At 52.0% G+C, this 17,443-nt stretch overlaps 1 protein-coding gene across 1 annotated transcript in view; it reads left to right on the forward strand.

Moving 5' to 3' along the window:
* Positions 1-17,443, forward strand: part of TOGARAM2 (TOG array regulator of axonemal microtubules 2) — a 64,771-nt gene that overhangs the window by 16,755 nt on the left and 30,573 nt on the right. The window contains exons 3-9 of the mRNA XM_084791527.1: positions 1,762-1,900; positions 4,826-4,939; positions 6,459-6,746; positions 7,989-8,200; positions 8,910-9,100; positions 12,964-13,010; positions 15,127-15,293. Coding sequence (XP_084647653.1) covers positions 1,873-1,900; positions 4,826-4,939; positions 6,459-6,746; positions 7,989-8,200; positions 8,910-9,100; positions 12,964-13,010; positions 15,127-15,293 — 1,047 coding nt within the window. The 5' untranslated portion in view covers positions 1,762-1,872. The remainder of the gene's footprint in view (positions 1-1,761; positions 1,901-4,825; positions 4,940-6,458; positions 6,747-7,988; positions 8,201-8,909; positions 9,101-12,963; positions 13,011-15,126; positions 15,294-17,443) is intronic.

A 17,443-nucleotide genomic window follows, 5' to 3' on the forward strand; every position in this document is an offset into this window, starting at 1 on the left:
GTCTGTAATTTAAAAAAATATTTATTCATTATTATATATACAATGTTCTGTCTACACATACACCTGCGAGCCAGGAGAGGGCATCAGATCACATTATAGATGGTTATGAGCCACCATGTGGTTGCTGGGATTTGAACTCAGGACCTTTGGAAGAGCAGGCAGCACTCTTAACCACTGAGCCATCTCTCCAGCCCTCAGTCTGTAATTCTGTAATTTTTAATCAAACTCTAGGTGATAGAGATCTTCGGCCATGGTTAAGAACAGAAATATAGATAAATGTTTCTTTTCTTTTGTTTTTGTTTTTTCCAGATAAGGTTTGTCTCTGTAACAAGCCCTGGCTGTTGTGGACTCGCTTTGTAGACCAGGCTGGCCTCAAACTCCTAGCCTTCCAAGTGTTGGGATCAAAGGTGTGTGCCACCACCGCCCAGCTGATAAATGTTTCTTATCTGCCTAACTGTCCACAGACAGTGTATCCTCTGATGAGAGGCTACTCTTGGGGTCTCCAAAGCCGCGGCCTCCAGCCAGTGGGCTTTCATTTAGGCAAGAGTGGTCCTGGGTCTTGCATGGAAGCTGGTGGCCTGGCCAGCCTCTTGAGCGTCTTCCCCATCTCTCTGGCTGAAGAATGATTCCTCACTGACTTGGAGGAAGCACTGTGTCTTTCAGGCTTCCTGGCCACTATCACCACCATGTGGTCAAATCTTTCTAATCCTGGTAGTCGCTGAGGAAAGTTCTGTGACAGAGGGACCCAATGGGCTTGAAGCTCTAAGCAGGGACACAGGGCTGGGTCAGGCCTGGGTCTGGGCCTCTGGCTGAACTTCATTTAGCCAGAAGTTGCCAAGCACTCTGCTGCATTCTGGGGCCAGGCAGGGCCTGTGTCAGGCTGGCTTCCAGGCGGAAGGCAGGTCTCTCAGCTCCTGAGCTAGAGTTTGTTACTCAACAAAATGAAGCTGGTGCAGTGTCCTCGCCTGTACACAGACGACATCTGAAGGGAAGCACTCTCAGGAGGGACACTGGGAGGCCGAATTCTGTCACTAATCAGGGTCTGGCCACCACCAGACTCAACCTGTCGCCTTGTTCCAAGAAGGAATGCATAAAGCTGCATGGAGTTGCAGAGTCTGCAGTAAGACCCTTGTCAAAGGGAAAGGAAGTCTGGTCAAGGGCAAGAGCTGATGGCTGACCTCGAAGGCTTGAGGAGGGAGAGGTAGGGGTGGGGGTGGGGGAAGAAGCTCAAAGCAGACAAGCTGAGGGAAACAAAATGGTCAAAGCGGCCAAGAGGTCCAGAGCTCTGGCTTGTTCAGTAGGGCGAGAACAAGCGCCATGTTCTACATGCAGGTGCAGACAGGCCTAACCTGAAAGCAACCAGAGTTAGGGTGACTCTGCAGACACCCCAAGCTTGAGTTGAAGACTAGCATCCACCACAGGCTCCAGGCAGCTGTGGAAAAGTCATTGGAAGACAATAGAAAGTACTTGGAAGAGTAACAGAATTTTACCTTCCCTGAGGCTTGAAGGTGTCACATCCAAGTGACAAAGGGGTGACAAGTTGACTGGGCTCCATTGAGACTCCTCAAAATGAATTCTTCTCCGGGGTCATTTGGCCTTGGGACTTAGGTATTTCTGAGAGAGGGCAAAGGTCAGAAAAGACAGGCGGCCATCCTGTGCTTGGCACTTATCTCTTCACCTTAGCCGGGTTTTAGCTCCCATGGATTGCTGCAGAAGGTTTAAAAGTGTTTTATTTCTTGTTTGTTTGTTCTTTGCACATAGGGTCCTGGATGTCACAGGTCAGCATCTTTTGGACCCCTGAGGCCTGTACTCAGGGTCCAGGGACGATTGCCACCTCCAGCCAGCCTGGTGGGCGCCTTCTACACCTAGGACATGGACACCCGTGATGATGTCCCTCCAGGTAGGGGATCTTGATGGGCTGGGAACTTTCCTTGGATAGTCCAGAGGTCACACTCTGCTGGTGGTGGCTCGCCACAGGCTGAGACTGGGTGTCCTGACTTCAGTTGCCTTGCCTGGCCTGCAGGGATGTGGAGTCCCAGTGGATTCCGGCTGGCTCTGGATCTGCTCTGAGACACAGTGGACTGGTCCCTTGAAGGGCTAATGCCATCTGTGGCTGTGAGCCTGTGGGTGGCTGGGTCAGGAGACAGTCCAGGCACTCCGGTTTCTGGTAGAAACAGAGGGATTTCTCCCGCCCCTGATGAAATGGATGATTATGATGATTATTGGGTACAAGGCTGCTATTAACCTCAGATGGGCCCAGATGTTGGGGTATATGTCCAGGCGACCTCGGTGAAGAGGTAATTGCTGGGGACATGCTATCTTTAGGCAGTATACCACAGACTGTGAAAACAACTGTGTAATTCACAAATAAATCAGATGCTGCCTGGCCTTAGAATCAAGTGGAGAAGGAAGAATGGCTGAACGCCTAAGGAAAGAAAAAAATCTAGGAATAGGTATTTTATGAACCCAGAACAGCCCAAATAGTTTGTTTTACAGATATGGAACTGAGTCTCAGAGAGGGTAGTTTATTTCCTCAAGGTCACACAGCGATAGAAACGAGAACAGCTTAGACTCCCAAGTCCTGGTCTGGGGTTGTGTCTGTGTGGGGTGGCTGAGTGTCCCTCTGTAAGGGGGGTTATTAGGTGGTCAGTTAGGCCCCCTGGATGGTACCAAGATATACATGGGAGGGGCTGAGCCCGAGAGCTCGGGGTAATGACATTTGTTAAGTGTGTCCTGAGAGGCAAAGGTGGACTTGGGCCTGATGGGCCAAAGGCAGGGGAGACTTCCTTTTTTTCATTTAATTTTTTCATGCAATATATTTTTAATCATATTCTTTCTTTCTCCTCAATTCCTCCCAGATCTCCCCATCCCTCTACCCACACAATTCCACGATCCCTCACTCAAAACAAAACAAAAAAAAATAAAGATAAACAAAAAGTTAAGAAGACAAAAACTGTCCGTGTGAGACGAAATCAAACAGAAAGCCCACAACAAAATGGCGGCAAACCATGGGGCTTATTCTGTTTGTTGTGCGTTGGACATGGAGGCGGCCCTGGAGCCAGTGTTACTCCATTGGAGAACAGTGGTTTCCCCTTCGCTAGCAGCCATCGACTGCTGATAGATTTTTTTTTGGTTAGGCGTGGGGCTTTGTGCCCACTTCCTCCTCTCAGTGCTGGGGTCCCCTAGCCAGCTCCCCTTTCTTTTCCTGCTTCTTTCTGTCTGGCTCTTCCCTAACGGGGAGCCCTTCCCATCCCTGTCCTGTACCAGGGCTTACTAGTACTCTCCACCCTCTGTCTGTCGTTGGCCTTCTGGTCACCTCCAGGGGACCTTGCTACCCTCTGGTTAGTGTGAACAGGCCAGAATCCCTGCACTGCGCAGGCGCTAGGAAACGAAGGGTTCCATTTGATAAACCAGGGATGCTGCGGAGGGAGAGAGGCCAGAGCGTGAGGCTTTCCAGGGACGAGGCAGTCAGTGGATGCCAAGGCAAAGGGAGCTGTCTGTAATGGGTGCCAGACAGTGGCCTAGGAGGAGCACTGAGACTCACTGTGACAGAAGCCGGGGCTATGGGTCAGCAGGGATCCGTTTCATTGGCTGCTGGAGGAAGTGGACTCTGAAGGAGGATGAAAAAAAATAATTAGGGGGCTTGACCCGAAGCTGGAGGGAGATAGACAGTAGACATGAGAGAGAAATCAGGCAGAGAGTGAGAAATCAGGCAGAGAGTGAGAAATCAGGCAGAGAGGGAGAAATCAGGCAGAGAGGGAGAAAGCAGGCAGAGAGTGAGAAATCAGGCAGAGAGGGAGAAATCAGGCAGAGAGGGAGAAATCAGGCAGAGAGTGAGAAAGCAGGCAGAGAGTGAGAAATCAGGCAGAGAGTGAGAAAGCAGGCAGAGAGTGAGAAATCAGGCAGAGAGTGAGAAATCAGGCAGAGAGGGAGAAAGCAGGCAGAGAGTGAGAAATCAGGCAGAGAGTGAGAAATCAGGCAGAGAGGGAAAAATCAGGCAGAGAGGGAGAAATCAGGCAGAGAGGGAGAAAGCAGGCAGAGAGTGAGAAATCAGGCAGAGAGGGAGAAATCAGGCAGAGAGGGAGAAATCAGGCAGAGAGTGAGAAAGCAGGCAGAGAGTGAGAAATCAGGCAGAGAGTGAGAAATCAGGCAGAGAGGGAGAAATCAGGCAGAGAGGGAGAAATCAGGCAGAGAGGGAGAAAGCAGGCAGAGAGTGAGAAATCAGGCAGAGAGGGAGAAAGCAGGCAGAGAGTGAGAAATCAGGCAGAGAGGGAGAAATCAGGCAGAGAGGGAGAAATCAGGCAGAGAGTGAGAAAGCAGGCAGAGAGTGAGAAATCAGGCAGAGAGGGAAAAATCAGGCAGAGAGGGAGAAATCAGGCAGAGAGGGAGAAAGCAGGCAGAGAGTGAGAAATCAGGCAGAGAGGGAGAAATCAGGCAGAGAGGGAGAAATCAGGCAGAGAGTGAGAAATCAGGCAGAGAGTGAGAAATCAGGCAGAGAGGGAGAAATCAGGCAGAGAGGGAGAAATCAGGCAGAGAGGGAGAAAATAGGCAGAGAGGGAGCAAACAGGCAGGATTTGAGGAGAGAGGGATGCTAGTGAAGGCTGAGGCATGGTAGGTTTGTGGGATTGCTTGAAGTTACTGCCTGCCTGTCACCCCGCCCCATCATGGACTAGGCTCTGGTGCGAGGACCAGGACCTGCCCTTGGTCCTTCCAGCAGAGACCCCAAGGGGAGAATGGCAGTGGGTACGGGTACCCTGTTCTTCACTTATACCCACTTTGGCCCCAGAGGAGTCTAAGGTACCTTTCCCTGTGATTCTGTCCCCAGCCAAAGTTCTGGCTCCAGTGGCTGTGTACTGTGGCAGTGTCCCTCGGACCAGTGTTGGGCTCCGAGTGCTCCCACCTGGAAGCGTCGGCTCCGGTCTTCTTGCTTATGGTGAAGGTGAGGATCGGGCTTGGTAACTCGGTCACAGCCGGTGGCTCTGGTGGCCTCTCAGGGGTCTTGTCATGGGTGGGAGAGGATCCTATAGAAGCTATAGGCGGACACTGGCCACATGGACTCCACCCTGGAGGACGAATGGTGGTATCTAGATGCTTGGGTTTTGTATCATGGCCCTTGCTTAAGATGCCCCTTAGAGACTAATTTCAGCATGCTGGAGAAAGTAGAGGATCAAAGTCCAAAATCTGGGTTTTGTGAGACTCTGTCTAATTAAACAAAGAAAAAAATTAAAAGCTGAAAATAATACTCTGTGGCCATTTAAGTATTATAAAAACATTTATATACCAACTTTTATATGAGTGGAGTGATGTCTAGTTTTTAAGTTTATTCTAAGGATCAGAGAAGAAGAAAATAAAACCAAACTAAAAAAGAATCCTCCAAAATCCAAAACAAAAAATCTTAAACAAAATGTAGAAACAAACAGACAAAGAAAGTCTCATCTGGATGAGGGTGGTAGAGGGAGATTCCAGGGGGCGGGATTAGCCCTTCTGGGAACCTGGGGCCTCTTAAACTCCAGAAAGACAGGGTTGTCCTCCTTGGGGGCTGCGTCTTGGGCTCAGGAAGGCGCCTGGCATGACTAGCAAGAGGAGCCAAGAGGAGTGCGGAGCATGGCAGCCCTGCCCTGGTGCTTGTCTCAGCTCCACTCAGCCCCTCTGTCACCTTCTGCCCCTGGACTCTGCTCTGGTGTCTAGCTACAGGCTGTCTAGGGTAGGGCCTGGTCCCTCTGCTCTGAGTGGAGGCCTGCCTGGTTCAGGCTATCGTGTTCTCTCAGGCCATGGTTGGTCCGGGAGTTTGGCTGTCCCGGCCTTGTATGCAACCTAGAGCCCAAACCCTGCTGCCTGAGCACCAGGACTTAGGACTTGTGACGTCAAGGGATTCCAGGAAGTGAAACAATGTGGAAGAGCTTCTGCAATCTTCCTGCCCACCGTTCCCCGGGGCACTTGCAGGTTCCAGGACCCCTCTGGGCCCAGTAGTTCACCAACGCCTTCTGTATCACCCCTGACAGCAGCAAGCGCGGTGATCATTTTTTTGCTCTGTCACTTAGGGCACATCTCATATGTACCTTGAACCTATTAACAGCATATCTTATTCTTCTAATTGGAAGCTCCATGTCACAAAGTCCTCCTCATCTCTGCCCTTCCATGGTCTGGACAATGCTCAGTATGCCAACAGTGTCTATTAAATCCTGGAACTTGGTGGACGTGTTCCCTGGCTAGACAGCCAGCCTGTTTCCTATATATTTAGTATTTCTTGCCTGCTCTGCCTGAAGATCTCAGCACGCTGGTCTCATTCAGGGTTAGGTGTCTTGTGGCACCACTATCAGTAAATGGCCCCAGGAAGGACTGAAGCACAGAATGACGGGGATTCGCCAGGCACGTGGCTGACTAGTCTATGGATGCAATACTAATAAGTTTGTTGGTGCTCAGTGCCATCCTGGCCCTTGTGTTTTTGTCTTTCTCAGCTTCTCTGCAGTCAGTGTCCAGTGTCCTGCCGAGCAGTGAGAAGCCATCAGAGCTCTTGAGTGCACACGAGGACCAGGGTAGCCTTACACTGGATGCTCCTTTGAAAGGCTTGCAGGCCAGGAATGGCTACTCCAGGAACCTCAGAACTCTACCCTTGGGGCCCCACCCTGTGGCAGCCATCCCCTCCCTGGAGTCAGAGGCCAGCAGCGTGGCCCGGGACACTATCCAGATTAAAGACAAGCTCAAGAAAAGGCGGCTCTCAGAAGGCATGGCAGCATCTTTTCAAGGTGAGCCATGACCCTGCCTCCACCCACTCTGAGGTCAAGGACTCCAGGCTACCCAAGTTATGGGGGTCGGCAGGTGGTCAAGCTTTTGGAGGTTCCCTGGGGCTGGTCAGTGGGCTTCTACTGAGGGGGTGCTGCTTTGTGGGATATGCAGGTGACAGTGAGAATAAAGTGTAACAGAAAGGGCTAGAAAGATGGCTCAGCAGCTAAGAGCACTGTCTGCTCCTCCAGAGGTCCTGAGTTCAATTCCCAGCAACCACATGGTGGCTCACAACCATCTATAATGAGATCTGGTGCCTTCTTCTGGTATGCAGGCATGAATAAACAAACAAACAAACAAACAAACAAACAGATAAATAGCTAGCTTTGTAGGGATAACCTATTTCTTTTTTAAAAAGTGCAACAGAAATGATGATGAGGGGCAGTGTCTCTTTTAGTCTAGCTTAGGAGTGTGAGGCAGGTCTATCCCACGTTGGGAGCTGTGCAGAGGGAGAAGAAATGGCTCAGCCCTTGGCACCAGACCGACATTTTGTGTCCGTGCACTGGGATTCACCAGGGACGTGGCTGGCTATTCTATAGAGTCTATTCCTTGAGTCTTAGCAGCTATATGATTACTGTCACCTCTCTGAAGGGAAGAGAGATTTTTGGTTCATCGTTTCAGTCCGTGCTGGGGAAGGCAGGGTGGGGCAGCTCCGTTTATGGAAGTGCTTGCTTGTGGCCGAGGCTGGTCCTTATCAAGGTAAACCAGGAAGCTGAGCACAAGGCTGGACCCAGAGTCTGGCCTGTCACCTTCAAAGGCCTGTCTGGAGCGACCCGCTTCCTCCCTCCTCCATCTGGGCCTTGCCTCCTGAAGCCTCCACAGTTACTCCAAATAGCACAGCCAGCTGCGGAGAAAATGCTCCAAACATAAGTCTGAGGAGGGCCATTTTAGATCCCAAGTTAGGAACACAGAGGGTCACATAGCTTCTATCCAGGGCCCAACACTCTCCTGTCTTTCCACTCACAACCATCTTTGACTTTGATTTGCATTTCTGCCAAGTTCTGTGGAAATGAACAGGGAACCCACCAAACCTGCTGCTTCTCTAGTGTTCTGGTGGGTGTGGTGGGGCAGGGCTAGAGGGGGTGCCCTGCTCACGCATGACCCCTGTTTCTCTCAGCACACAAGGCCAAGCTTAGCATGGCAAACCCCCCCTCTGCTCCTGGTGCTTCAAGTACTAACTCATCCCCCATCTCACCCTTGCTCAGCCTCTCTGGATCCTGGGGGAGGCCCCAAAGGAGTTCCCCTGAGGAGCACCATCCCCCGTACCACCTCGCAGAGGCTTCTGAGGGTGCCCAGGCCAATGCCTCCCATCCAGAGCATCCCCACCACCCCTGAGGCCATCAGTGCCAAGGAGAAGGAGCTGGACCCTCCTGGGGGCAGACAGGATCTCCAGGCCTCGGGAGCCAGTGCCCAGGAGGTAAGGGAGTCACAGCTCCAGGTCTTTGCTGCAGTTACACTGTCTGTTCTTTCCTTTGGCAGCCCCTGTCCCCGTGCTCCCTGCATCCCTGCAAGTGTCACGGGACAGTCCTCAAGATCAGGGTGGCACTGGGAGAGACTTGAGGGCCCCATTCCATTTCTCTTCATTATTCCAGACCTTCATGGCTGGCCTGGGAGTGTTGGGGGGGGCGTTGCCTGAGAGGTACAGGGGCTACAACACTGTCTGTCCTGGAGTTGGCGGCCCTCAGGCTTTCTCTGGTATTCATGGCTTAGGATTTGTCTGGTTTTCTGGTCATCTCTTGTCAAATGCCAATGAGTTGGCATGGGAGGGCACCCCCCCCCCCCCGGGCCCCATTTTGTACATCTGTAAAAGCAGAGTGTTTTGGAGGGTCTCTTCCAGCTCTCATAAGTCAAAGATTTTTTTTTTCTGAAACGAGATTTTAAAAAAATTTTCAGAAAGGAATTAAAACAACAGAAAAGCTTGTCAGTCTTCCCACCTGGAGTGGTTGGGAAGGGGTGACCCTCGCAAGGGGGCTGGAGTGGGGCTCGGAGACCGGAAAGAGAGACAAGGGGACATTTCCCAGCATCCTTTGGCCACCTGTCTCCTGGTAGGAGACGCTGTGTGACGTCATCAGGAGCTGAATGTACAGTGAAGCCGCCGTGCTTCCAAGGACCGGGCTGTCTTTCAGGTGCAGGTTTCCCGGCAATACTTGCATTGCAACGATGAGAAGATGCACAAGTCTTTAGGAGGCATCGTGATCCCGCCCATCCCGAAGACTCGGATGCCCATAGGGACCTCTTCTGGCAGGCCTGGCTCCCTGCCCAACCCCTTGGGTCCAGGCCAGGATGTGCTTACGGGACCCAGGGCCCCACAGACGCAGTAAGCGGCCAACTTGCCCCACCCCATTGCCATTCCCCTGGGCTCCTCAGTGCTGAGTCACCATGGAGGCCATAGCATTGTTGTGTGGCTTCTCTAATCCTGGGCTTTAGCTGGCTGGCTCTGAAGGTGTACATGACAAGCGCTGCGGGCAGCCTGTTCCCTAAGTTCTTAATGTCCACAGTTGCCATAGTAATGAAAAAAGATACAAATTGTTTAAGGCATGACCAAGTTCACGGTGAATCTTTATTATCATGTGTTTTCTTAACTGATGGATGCGAAAAGCACAACCATTATCATGTGTATGCACATGCTCATGTGTGTTTGTGTTCGTGTATGCATATGTGTGAGTATATGGGTTTTCCATAAAACTTTTGGACTTAAAAATGGGTTTTCATACCCAGACACAGTTGTGGCAGAGGCCTTCGATTATTACGGGTCGGCTTGTAAAGAAGACAGGCAGATCCTTCTAAACAGCCATCAGCACTCAGTGGCCAGCCCAGACTGATATCTGATCACATGTGTACATGTGTGTGTGTGTGTGTATGTGTGTGTGTGTCTGTGGATGCATGTGAGTGTGAGTGTATGTTCATCAAGTGTGGGCCTGGCTCTCCTCATGTGGTGTATTAGTTTGCCTTTCTGTTGCTATGATGAAACACCACAGGACCGAGGTTTGTTTGGACTTACAGTTCCAGAGAGGTAAGAGTCTGTTATGGTGGGGACACATCAGGAATGGTGGCGCTGGATGCTGAGAGCTCACATCTTGACCCTCTGCAGGAAGCAGAGTGAGAACACTGGGAGTAGAGTGAGCCTTCTGAGACTTCTCTACATGGCGTAGTTCCTCCTGCAAGGCCGTGTTTCCTAAGCTTACATTGCCATCTGGGGGACATGTCTCATTTAAACTGCCACCTATGGCTCTCATGCCCTCCTTCCACTCGCCACCCTCCTCTGATGTTCTGAAGGCTCCCATTTCTCTCTGGCTTCCTTGGTTTCCTGGTCCCTGCTCTGCCTTCTGTGTACACACCTGTGTCTCCCATCTATGTCCAGCCCCGCTGGGATGTGGGAACTTTTCCATGCGCTTGCCCCTGGATGGGAGCTCTCTTCCATTTTCACCTTCACATGTGATTCTCCTCCAGACTGGCCTTCCGTACTGCTGGACACATCTCTTCAGGCCCAGACACCTCTCATCTCTCGGCAGCATTAGTGGTAGCTGTCCAAAGTCTTTTTTCCCACCACAAAACTTAACTTTCTCACATCGTTTAGACTGTGGCTAGCCCTTGGATTTTTTTTTTTTGTCCTTCTCCTTCTCCTTGGTTTTATGCCCATGTCTTGACCTTCCAGGCAGTCTCCCACATGCCTTTTATCTGTCAGTTAAATTTGACCATCCTCAAAATTTCTGTTGTTTTTTCCCCTCCTGGAACCTTTCCCTGTACCCATGATCTCCAGGATCATAGGGCTCTGGGTGACTTTGCCATGGCCTGACCTCTCCCTAGAGACCCAGACTCTCATTGGGACCTCTGGTTTCTCATGGCAGATGCTGGTCAACATTAGAGGAAGTAGTGGAAAGGGAATGCATATTACCATGGCTTCCCCAATCGCCCCTCCATGGAGAAGCTGCCCTTCGCCTGCACCTTCAGCAGTCTGGCTCTGGCTTCGTGTGCCTCCGGGCCCTCACAGATTGCCCCTCCGCATGCCTTTCTTACAATAACAAAATACACAGAAGCTCCCGTCTGGTCCTTGTCACTCCCACTTTGCACTTACAACTGCTTCTTAGCTCCGTGCAAAGGGTCTTAGTCTGCACTCTCCAGCCCCTTGCTGTCCAGCCTCACCTTCCCTTTTCAGTCCACATGCAGCCCTTGTAATGACTCCATCTCGCTTCACCTTTCTTCTGCTTCCAGCAGCTTTGAGAGGAGCCTGCTTGGAGCACCCTGCCCTCTCCTGTGTTATATAGAGGGGCCGTCCCACTCCTTTGTGGGAGCGCTGACTCCTGACCCAGAGCATCATTTCCTGTCCTGCACACCAGCGCTGTTCCTTCCACCTCTGCCTCAGCTGCCTTTCATGGCCAGCAAGGACAGGAAGGGGCCACCTCTGCTCTGCCCACGTGACACGGACTGCCTGTCCAGTCCCACCTCTCTTCCAGGGTTTCAGCGATTTAAATAATACATCTTGGCTATTTAAATCAATTTTGTTTCTTTTTGTGTTTGTTCCGTTTATTTATTTTGTCTTGTTTAAACCTTGCTCTGTTCTCTAACTTGGCACTTTATGCGTCAGGGGCCATATCTTAAGAGTCTGTGACACTAATCTCAGTGCCTAGCATGAAAAACTTGCCTTATGTCTGTCTGAGGCTCGGCTCTCTCTTCACTGCCTCTGTGAGGCTGTCTAGCTAATAGGTGGGAAATTCACTCTACCACCTCTTCTTTCACTCACCCACCTAATCGCTTATTCACTTAAAAACAACTAAGCACCTACTGTCTGCTAGGTGCTTTGGAAACCAGGGTGAATACGTTTTGGGGGATGAGAGAGAGAGGGGGGGGAGAGAGGGAGGGAGGAGAGAGAGAGAGAGAGAGAGAGAGAGAGAGAGAGAGAGAGAGAGAGAGAGAGAGATCTGTGGGCAGATCACTGAGTGATCCAGTGACACTGGAGGTGAGACAGAAGCTGCCCGCTCTGTCAGGAAACCCAGTGGAAAGTCGTCTCAGCCAGGCTGGGATGATTTCCTGGAGGGATTTTGCTTTTTCAAGACAGGGTTTCTGTATAGCCCTGGCTGTTCTGGACTAGCTTTGTGGACCAGGCTGGTCTCGAACTCACAGCCAGCCACTATCCTCTGACTCCTGAGTGCTAGCATTAATCTTGGAGTAGTTTTGAAGGTGGGACTGTGTAAGATGGAGAGGAAGGACATGTAGGGAGGAATGACAGGTGTTTGGGAAGCTACCAAGAGTCTGCCTGTGAGACTGGCTCAGCCAATGAGGAGAGCACGAGTCCTCACCCAAGGGTGTGGGCCCCACCTAGAAGCAGCTAGGTGTCATCAAAAGCTCTTTGGTATGGGGATGGGCTGAGCTCTGACTTTAGGAGGCCACTGTGGGGCTGGGGAGGTGGCTTGGCAGGCAAAATATTTGCAGTGCAGGCGTGAGAGCTGGTTGCCTAGAACCACATGAAAGCTGGTGGTCCTCACGGGTCCCTCTGTGCCCCCCGTGTGTGAGAGGTGGGGATGGACTCTTCAGAGCAAGCTGGGCAGCCACACTAGCTGAAACAGCGAGTTCTGGGTTCAGTGAGAGACACTGCCTCAAAATGTAGGGCAGAGAGCGATGGAGGGAGACAGTCAGTATTAGCCTTGAGCCTCCACACGCATGCGCACACACTTGCATGTATACCTTCTGTGCATGCTGCCACTCCCAAATACCGATACAAATAGGCATGTACAACATGTACACATATTTTTTTTAAAAAAAGTGTTGGGGAGCCTTGGGGCGAAGAGAGATGGCTTAGTACCTAGAACACTTGCCACACAACACAGGCCAAGGCAGGGGCTGTAGCAGGAGCTGAGGGTAGAAGTCTCAGGTCTTCCATCCAGCTAGAGTCAAAGCCATGGGTCTAGAGGAAGACAGCAATTTTCACATGGATGCTGTTTCCTAGGAAACAGATCATCACAGGGTCAGGGAAGCACCTAGCCCTGGGCGTGGACTCCCAGCCTGGCTGATCATCAATCAACCCAGTCTCTGTGTATGGCATTATGCCTCCCGCCACCCAGACAAGGGAACTAGCTCCATTTTTTTTTTGTCTCCCTACCTTGGAGCAGCCCCCGGCTTCTCACCCTGGTGTCCTTGGCTAACTGGGTTTCACACAGGTCTTTTCTCTCTCTTACTTTTAAGACTGACTTGTGAGAACGGGCCTCTGGAAAAGACCCCTCAACCTCTGGGTACGTATTCCTATGAGCTCTCATCTTGTTTTCTGCTTCTTTGCCTCTGTGGACTGGGTTACGGAATTAGGCTAGGGGAGACCCGAGGGCTCTCAAGTCAGGCCCCTCATGTCACAGATGGATGGCATCACACTGTAGAGTGGTGATAAACCTGCCCCAGGCACCAGGAAGACAGTGGTACTCTGCTCTGCAGAGCACCAGGAAGCACACCAATTCATACAGGGTTTGATGGACTCAATGAGGGAGATGGCTGTTCCTCTCGATGAGCTGGGTAATCCTGGCTGAGTAGTTTGATCTAGGCTACCTTGAGCTTCAGTGAGCTCACCCACCACACCTTGGAGCCTGGGAAGCAGCTGGGCCAGTCCTGCATTCAGGGCTGCACCGCGCCAGAGTGGGCCTGACACACCAAGCAGAGGCTGCTGCTCTGTGTTAAGCATATAGCGATGTCCTCCCTGGACTGAGACAGAAAACCACCTCTCATAAACCTCAGGGTCAAAGGTCAGGGGAGCAGGGCCAACCAGAGGGTGGAAGTGGGGGAAGGGCAGCTTTCTAGAAGGAGGAGGGATAAATAAGGGAAAGACAGGGGAGGGAGGAGGGGGCTGGAGGAGGGGCTGGAGGAGGGGGCTGGAGGAGGGGGCTGGAGGAGGGGCTGGAGGAGGGGGCGGGAGGAGGAAGATGGAGGAGGGGGAGGGAGGAGGGATAATGTAGGTCATTCTTTCCGGGCTGCTGATCTGCTGCTGGGGACAGGGCATGGGAGAAGGGAAGCTGGTTTTGGGCTGGAGAGTGATTAGGGGGCAGGAAAAGAGGCCATGGCCTAAGAGGACCACTATGAGCCCAGGCTGTGTATAGCTGCTGCTCTACTGACTGGCAGGAAGGTGACCAACTTCCTGGCAGGCCCCTGACTAATCAGCTCAGCAAGTGAGGCATTTGGCAGAGTGACAGGCTGTTTGCCCAGGATGCTCTGGGACAGGATGTTGAGCTGGGGCTGAGAGGCAGCCCTGGCAAGCATGCCTCAGAGGCAAGTGCTTCGCCTGTCTCCCTGTCTCAGCTGTGTGGAATGTACCTGGGGTGCCTGGGGACCCATGAGACCCCATATGTCCTTATGCGCTAGCCCTCAGATGGCTGGCATGGGGGTTTGGGCTCGGAGACCATGTCACCAGGTGTCTCTAAACAGGGACAGCTGCTCAGACAAGGCTTTCTTGGTGGCCCCATAGGGGTGTAGGTGAGAAAATGGATATATAAAAGATCTTAGAGAATAATTTGTCTCTGGCTGTCAACTGCGGGTGACATTGCACAATGGTATACAGTAAGGGCTGCCACGCTGTCTCAGATTTTGTGGTGTTCTTACAGACCTCATCCTGACCAGTTGGCTCCTGAAAACCTGCATTTTCTCCCCCATCTTTGGCTTTTTAGCCCTTCTTAACCTTTCTACAAGCCGAGGGACTAAGGGGCTGTGTGTGTAGAAACATACGCAAAATGCTCTCTCCAGCCCTGTGCCTCCCTAGATGACAGCCCTAGTTCCAATGACCCCCTGGTTAGCTGGCTCTTTTGAGGTGATGAATAACCAAATTTAGGGGCAGGAGGAAATTAAGGAACCCATCCCTCTTCTCTCTCTATTAAAAAAATGTACCTTCAAATCCACTGATTGGGAAAAGTATAGACTGACGAGATTTTGTGGGACTGCTATTGTTTGGGAATGAAGGTTGCTGGGCCTGACTTTTCCCATCTGTGAACTGAGAGGGTCGGACCAGTGTTCAGAAATTCTCTGGCCCCTCGTAATTCTGCTGGAGAGATATAAAATGGTGGGCAGGCTTGTTTTCATTTGACTCTTGCTTTCCCACCCTATCCCCATCTTAGAATAACATATTCAGTGCTTGCTTTCTGAATGAGTGAATGAATGAATGAGCAAAGGAATGAATGAATGAGTGAGTGAATGGAGAGTGGCATGGTCCTTGACATTCCCAGCAGCACTATTCTGGAGAACATCTAGCTTCCTCATTAGAAGGACTAGAGGTTGAGGGCTTATACGGGACCGTCCATCAGTCACAGCGTCAGGGACCCACCGACAGCCCACAATGCCACATCCTCAGCTCTGTCCCTGCTCTTGACTTCTCAGAGCCAAAGCCTTTGGTCCCAGCTGTCAAAGCCAAGCCTGCTGAAGCGGCCCCAAAGTCCCTGGCTTCATCACAGTCTGCCTCTACTCCGTCAGCGCTCTCCTCCAGCCATGCCAAAGAAACCTGCTCCCTGGGGAACGAAGAGGACCTGAGGGAGGCCAGCGCCAAGGTACCAGGGAAGTGAGCCGGGGTGGGGGGTAGGGGGGTGGGGGAGGGGGGTGAGATGGTGTGGAAGAGGGGGGGTTGGGGGAGGTGAGAAGCTGAGGAGTGCAACCAGCTAGATGCAAGCGTGCTTCTGAGAGCCGCTGTAGAGAAATGAGGCAGAGCCAAGAATGGCCAAGGCCCTTTCTCTGAGCACTAAAGGCAGAGCCTGTGGATAATTTGGGGAGGAGGGGCTGCAGAGAGCAAGAGAAATGAGAAAGGGGGGGGGGGAGGAATGCGGATGGGAGGAGAGAGGGGAAGGACAGAAGAAGGTTGCCTGTGGGCCGGAAGGGAAAAGGACAGAAGGTTTACATGAACCAGGCTGAGTAATTTGAACCAACCCCCCAAGATAGCAGCCCGAGAGGCAGCTGACTCAGAGGCTGATGGGCCAAAGCTGTGCTTGACAGGCTGACAAATACCTTGCACTTGGAAGGTGACCTTCGGGGAGGTGGCTTCTCTTCCCTGATTGAGATGAATTTAGTCAAACTTACAGAGCCGTTGTTACGGGCTCCTTGTGTTCGTCCTTTGAAACAGGTATGGCAGCTTAGCTCTGAGGCAGATACGGAGGGTCCACCCTGAGCATGGGCTATGTTGCAGACACAGATGCCTTGCTGACAACATGAGGGCCACGCTGTGATGAGGGTGGCCACAAAAACTCGATGTGTGAGGTGACTTTAGCCTCCAGCCTGCCTCCACCACTCACTCCGCAGGCCCAGCTGGACGTTACAAATTGTTTGGTCCCAGCCATATTATCCCGACTCCACGGTCCCACTTGCTCACTACCATTCCCTGTGCTGGCCGCATCCACCCCGAGCTCCAGCGTTAGCCTTTGGCCGCTTCCTTGTGTCAGCGACATTCCCCTCGAACCCATGTCACTCCCAGCAGCCCGGCGGCGGCGGTCCTCTGCTAGCTTTTTCATCTTAGTATTACAACCCCCCAAACTCCTGTTCCTCCCGAGGACACTCCAGTCTGCCAGCCTCAGTCCCCACCACCTCCCTGAGGCCCTCAAATGCCACATCCTTCACCCTCTTCTGCCTCGTATCAGCTTTTGACTCTTCTGCCAACTTTTGACTCCGCTTGGGACATGTCCCTCTTGTCCCTTTTCCACCTTGGGACAGAGGTGAGAAAGGAGCTGTTCCTGGCATTCATGAAAGACAGTGGATCCCCTCCCTCCTTTGTACACCCCTCCACCTTCCTGACCTGTCCACACTGAGGACCCCAGGGCCCAGTCCTCTGGTCTCTGGGCCATCTACCTCAGAAGGTGCGCTCTAGTCCATGGCACTAACCAATGTGTCTAAAGTACCACGGGCTAATGACGGTCAAAATTCTCCCCGCACCTCCCTCCTCTGACTTCCAGCATCTCTACTTAAATATCTAATTAGGTTCTGAATCTGCCACGCTTAGACCTCCTGCTTGGCATTTTTACCTCACAGGGTCTCCACCCACTGGATGGCAACTCCTAGCTGCTCAGGCCCCCAATCCCAGGTCCGCTTTTGGCTTCTCTTCCTCTCTCTCTCCATATTTTGTGTGTCTGCAGCATCGCTTGCTGACGGCCTTTGTGCTCCACTGTCCCCGTGCCCCCCCCCTTTACCCTGCTTCACTCCCATACCCCCTCTTGCATGGACGTCCCATTATTCCTCAATGGTTTCCCATGCTCTGGAGTCATTGGATGTAGTAGTCAGCACGATCTTTGGGAAACAGAAGTCACACTGTTCTGTTGTTGATAGCATCATTGAAGGAGGCTGGGTAGAGCGTGCATGGGGCTTTTCATCCCATTTTTACAACTTCTTTTTTTTTTTTTTTTTTGAGATAGAGTCTCTCTATGTTAGCCTTGGCTGTCCTGGACTCACTTTGTAGACCAGGCTGGCCTCGAACTCACAATGATCCGCCTGCCTCTGCCTCCTGAATGCTGGGATTAAAGGCATGCGCCACCACACCTGGCTACAACTTCTTCTTCCCTCCCCACCCCTATCCCAAGACAGGGTTTCTCTCTGTGTAGCCCTGACTGTCCTGGAACTTGCTCGTAGACCAGGTTGGCCTCAAACTCAGAGATTTGCCTGCCTCTGCCTTGAGTGCTGGGGTTAAAGGCGTGCACCGGTTACAGACACACTGACTGTT

This window comes from Acomys minous (assembly GCF_964271855.1).
Source record: "Acomys minous genome assembly, chromosome: 8".
Lineage (NCBI taxonomy): Eukaryota > Metazoa > Chordata > Mammalia > Rodentia > Muridae > Acomys > Acomys minous.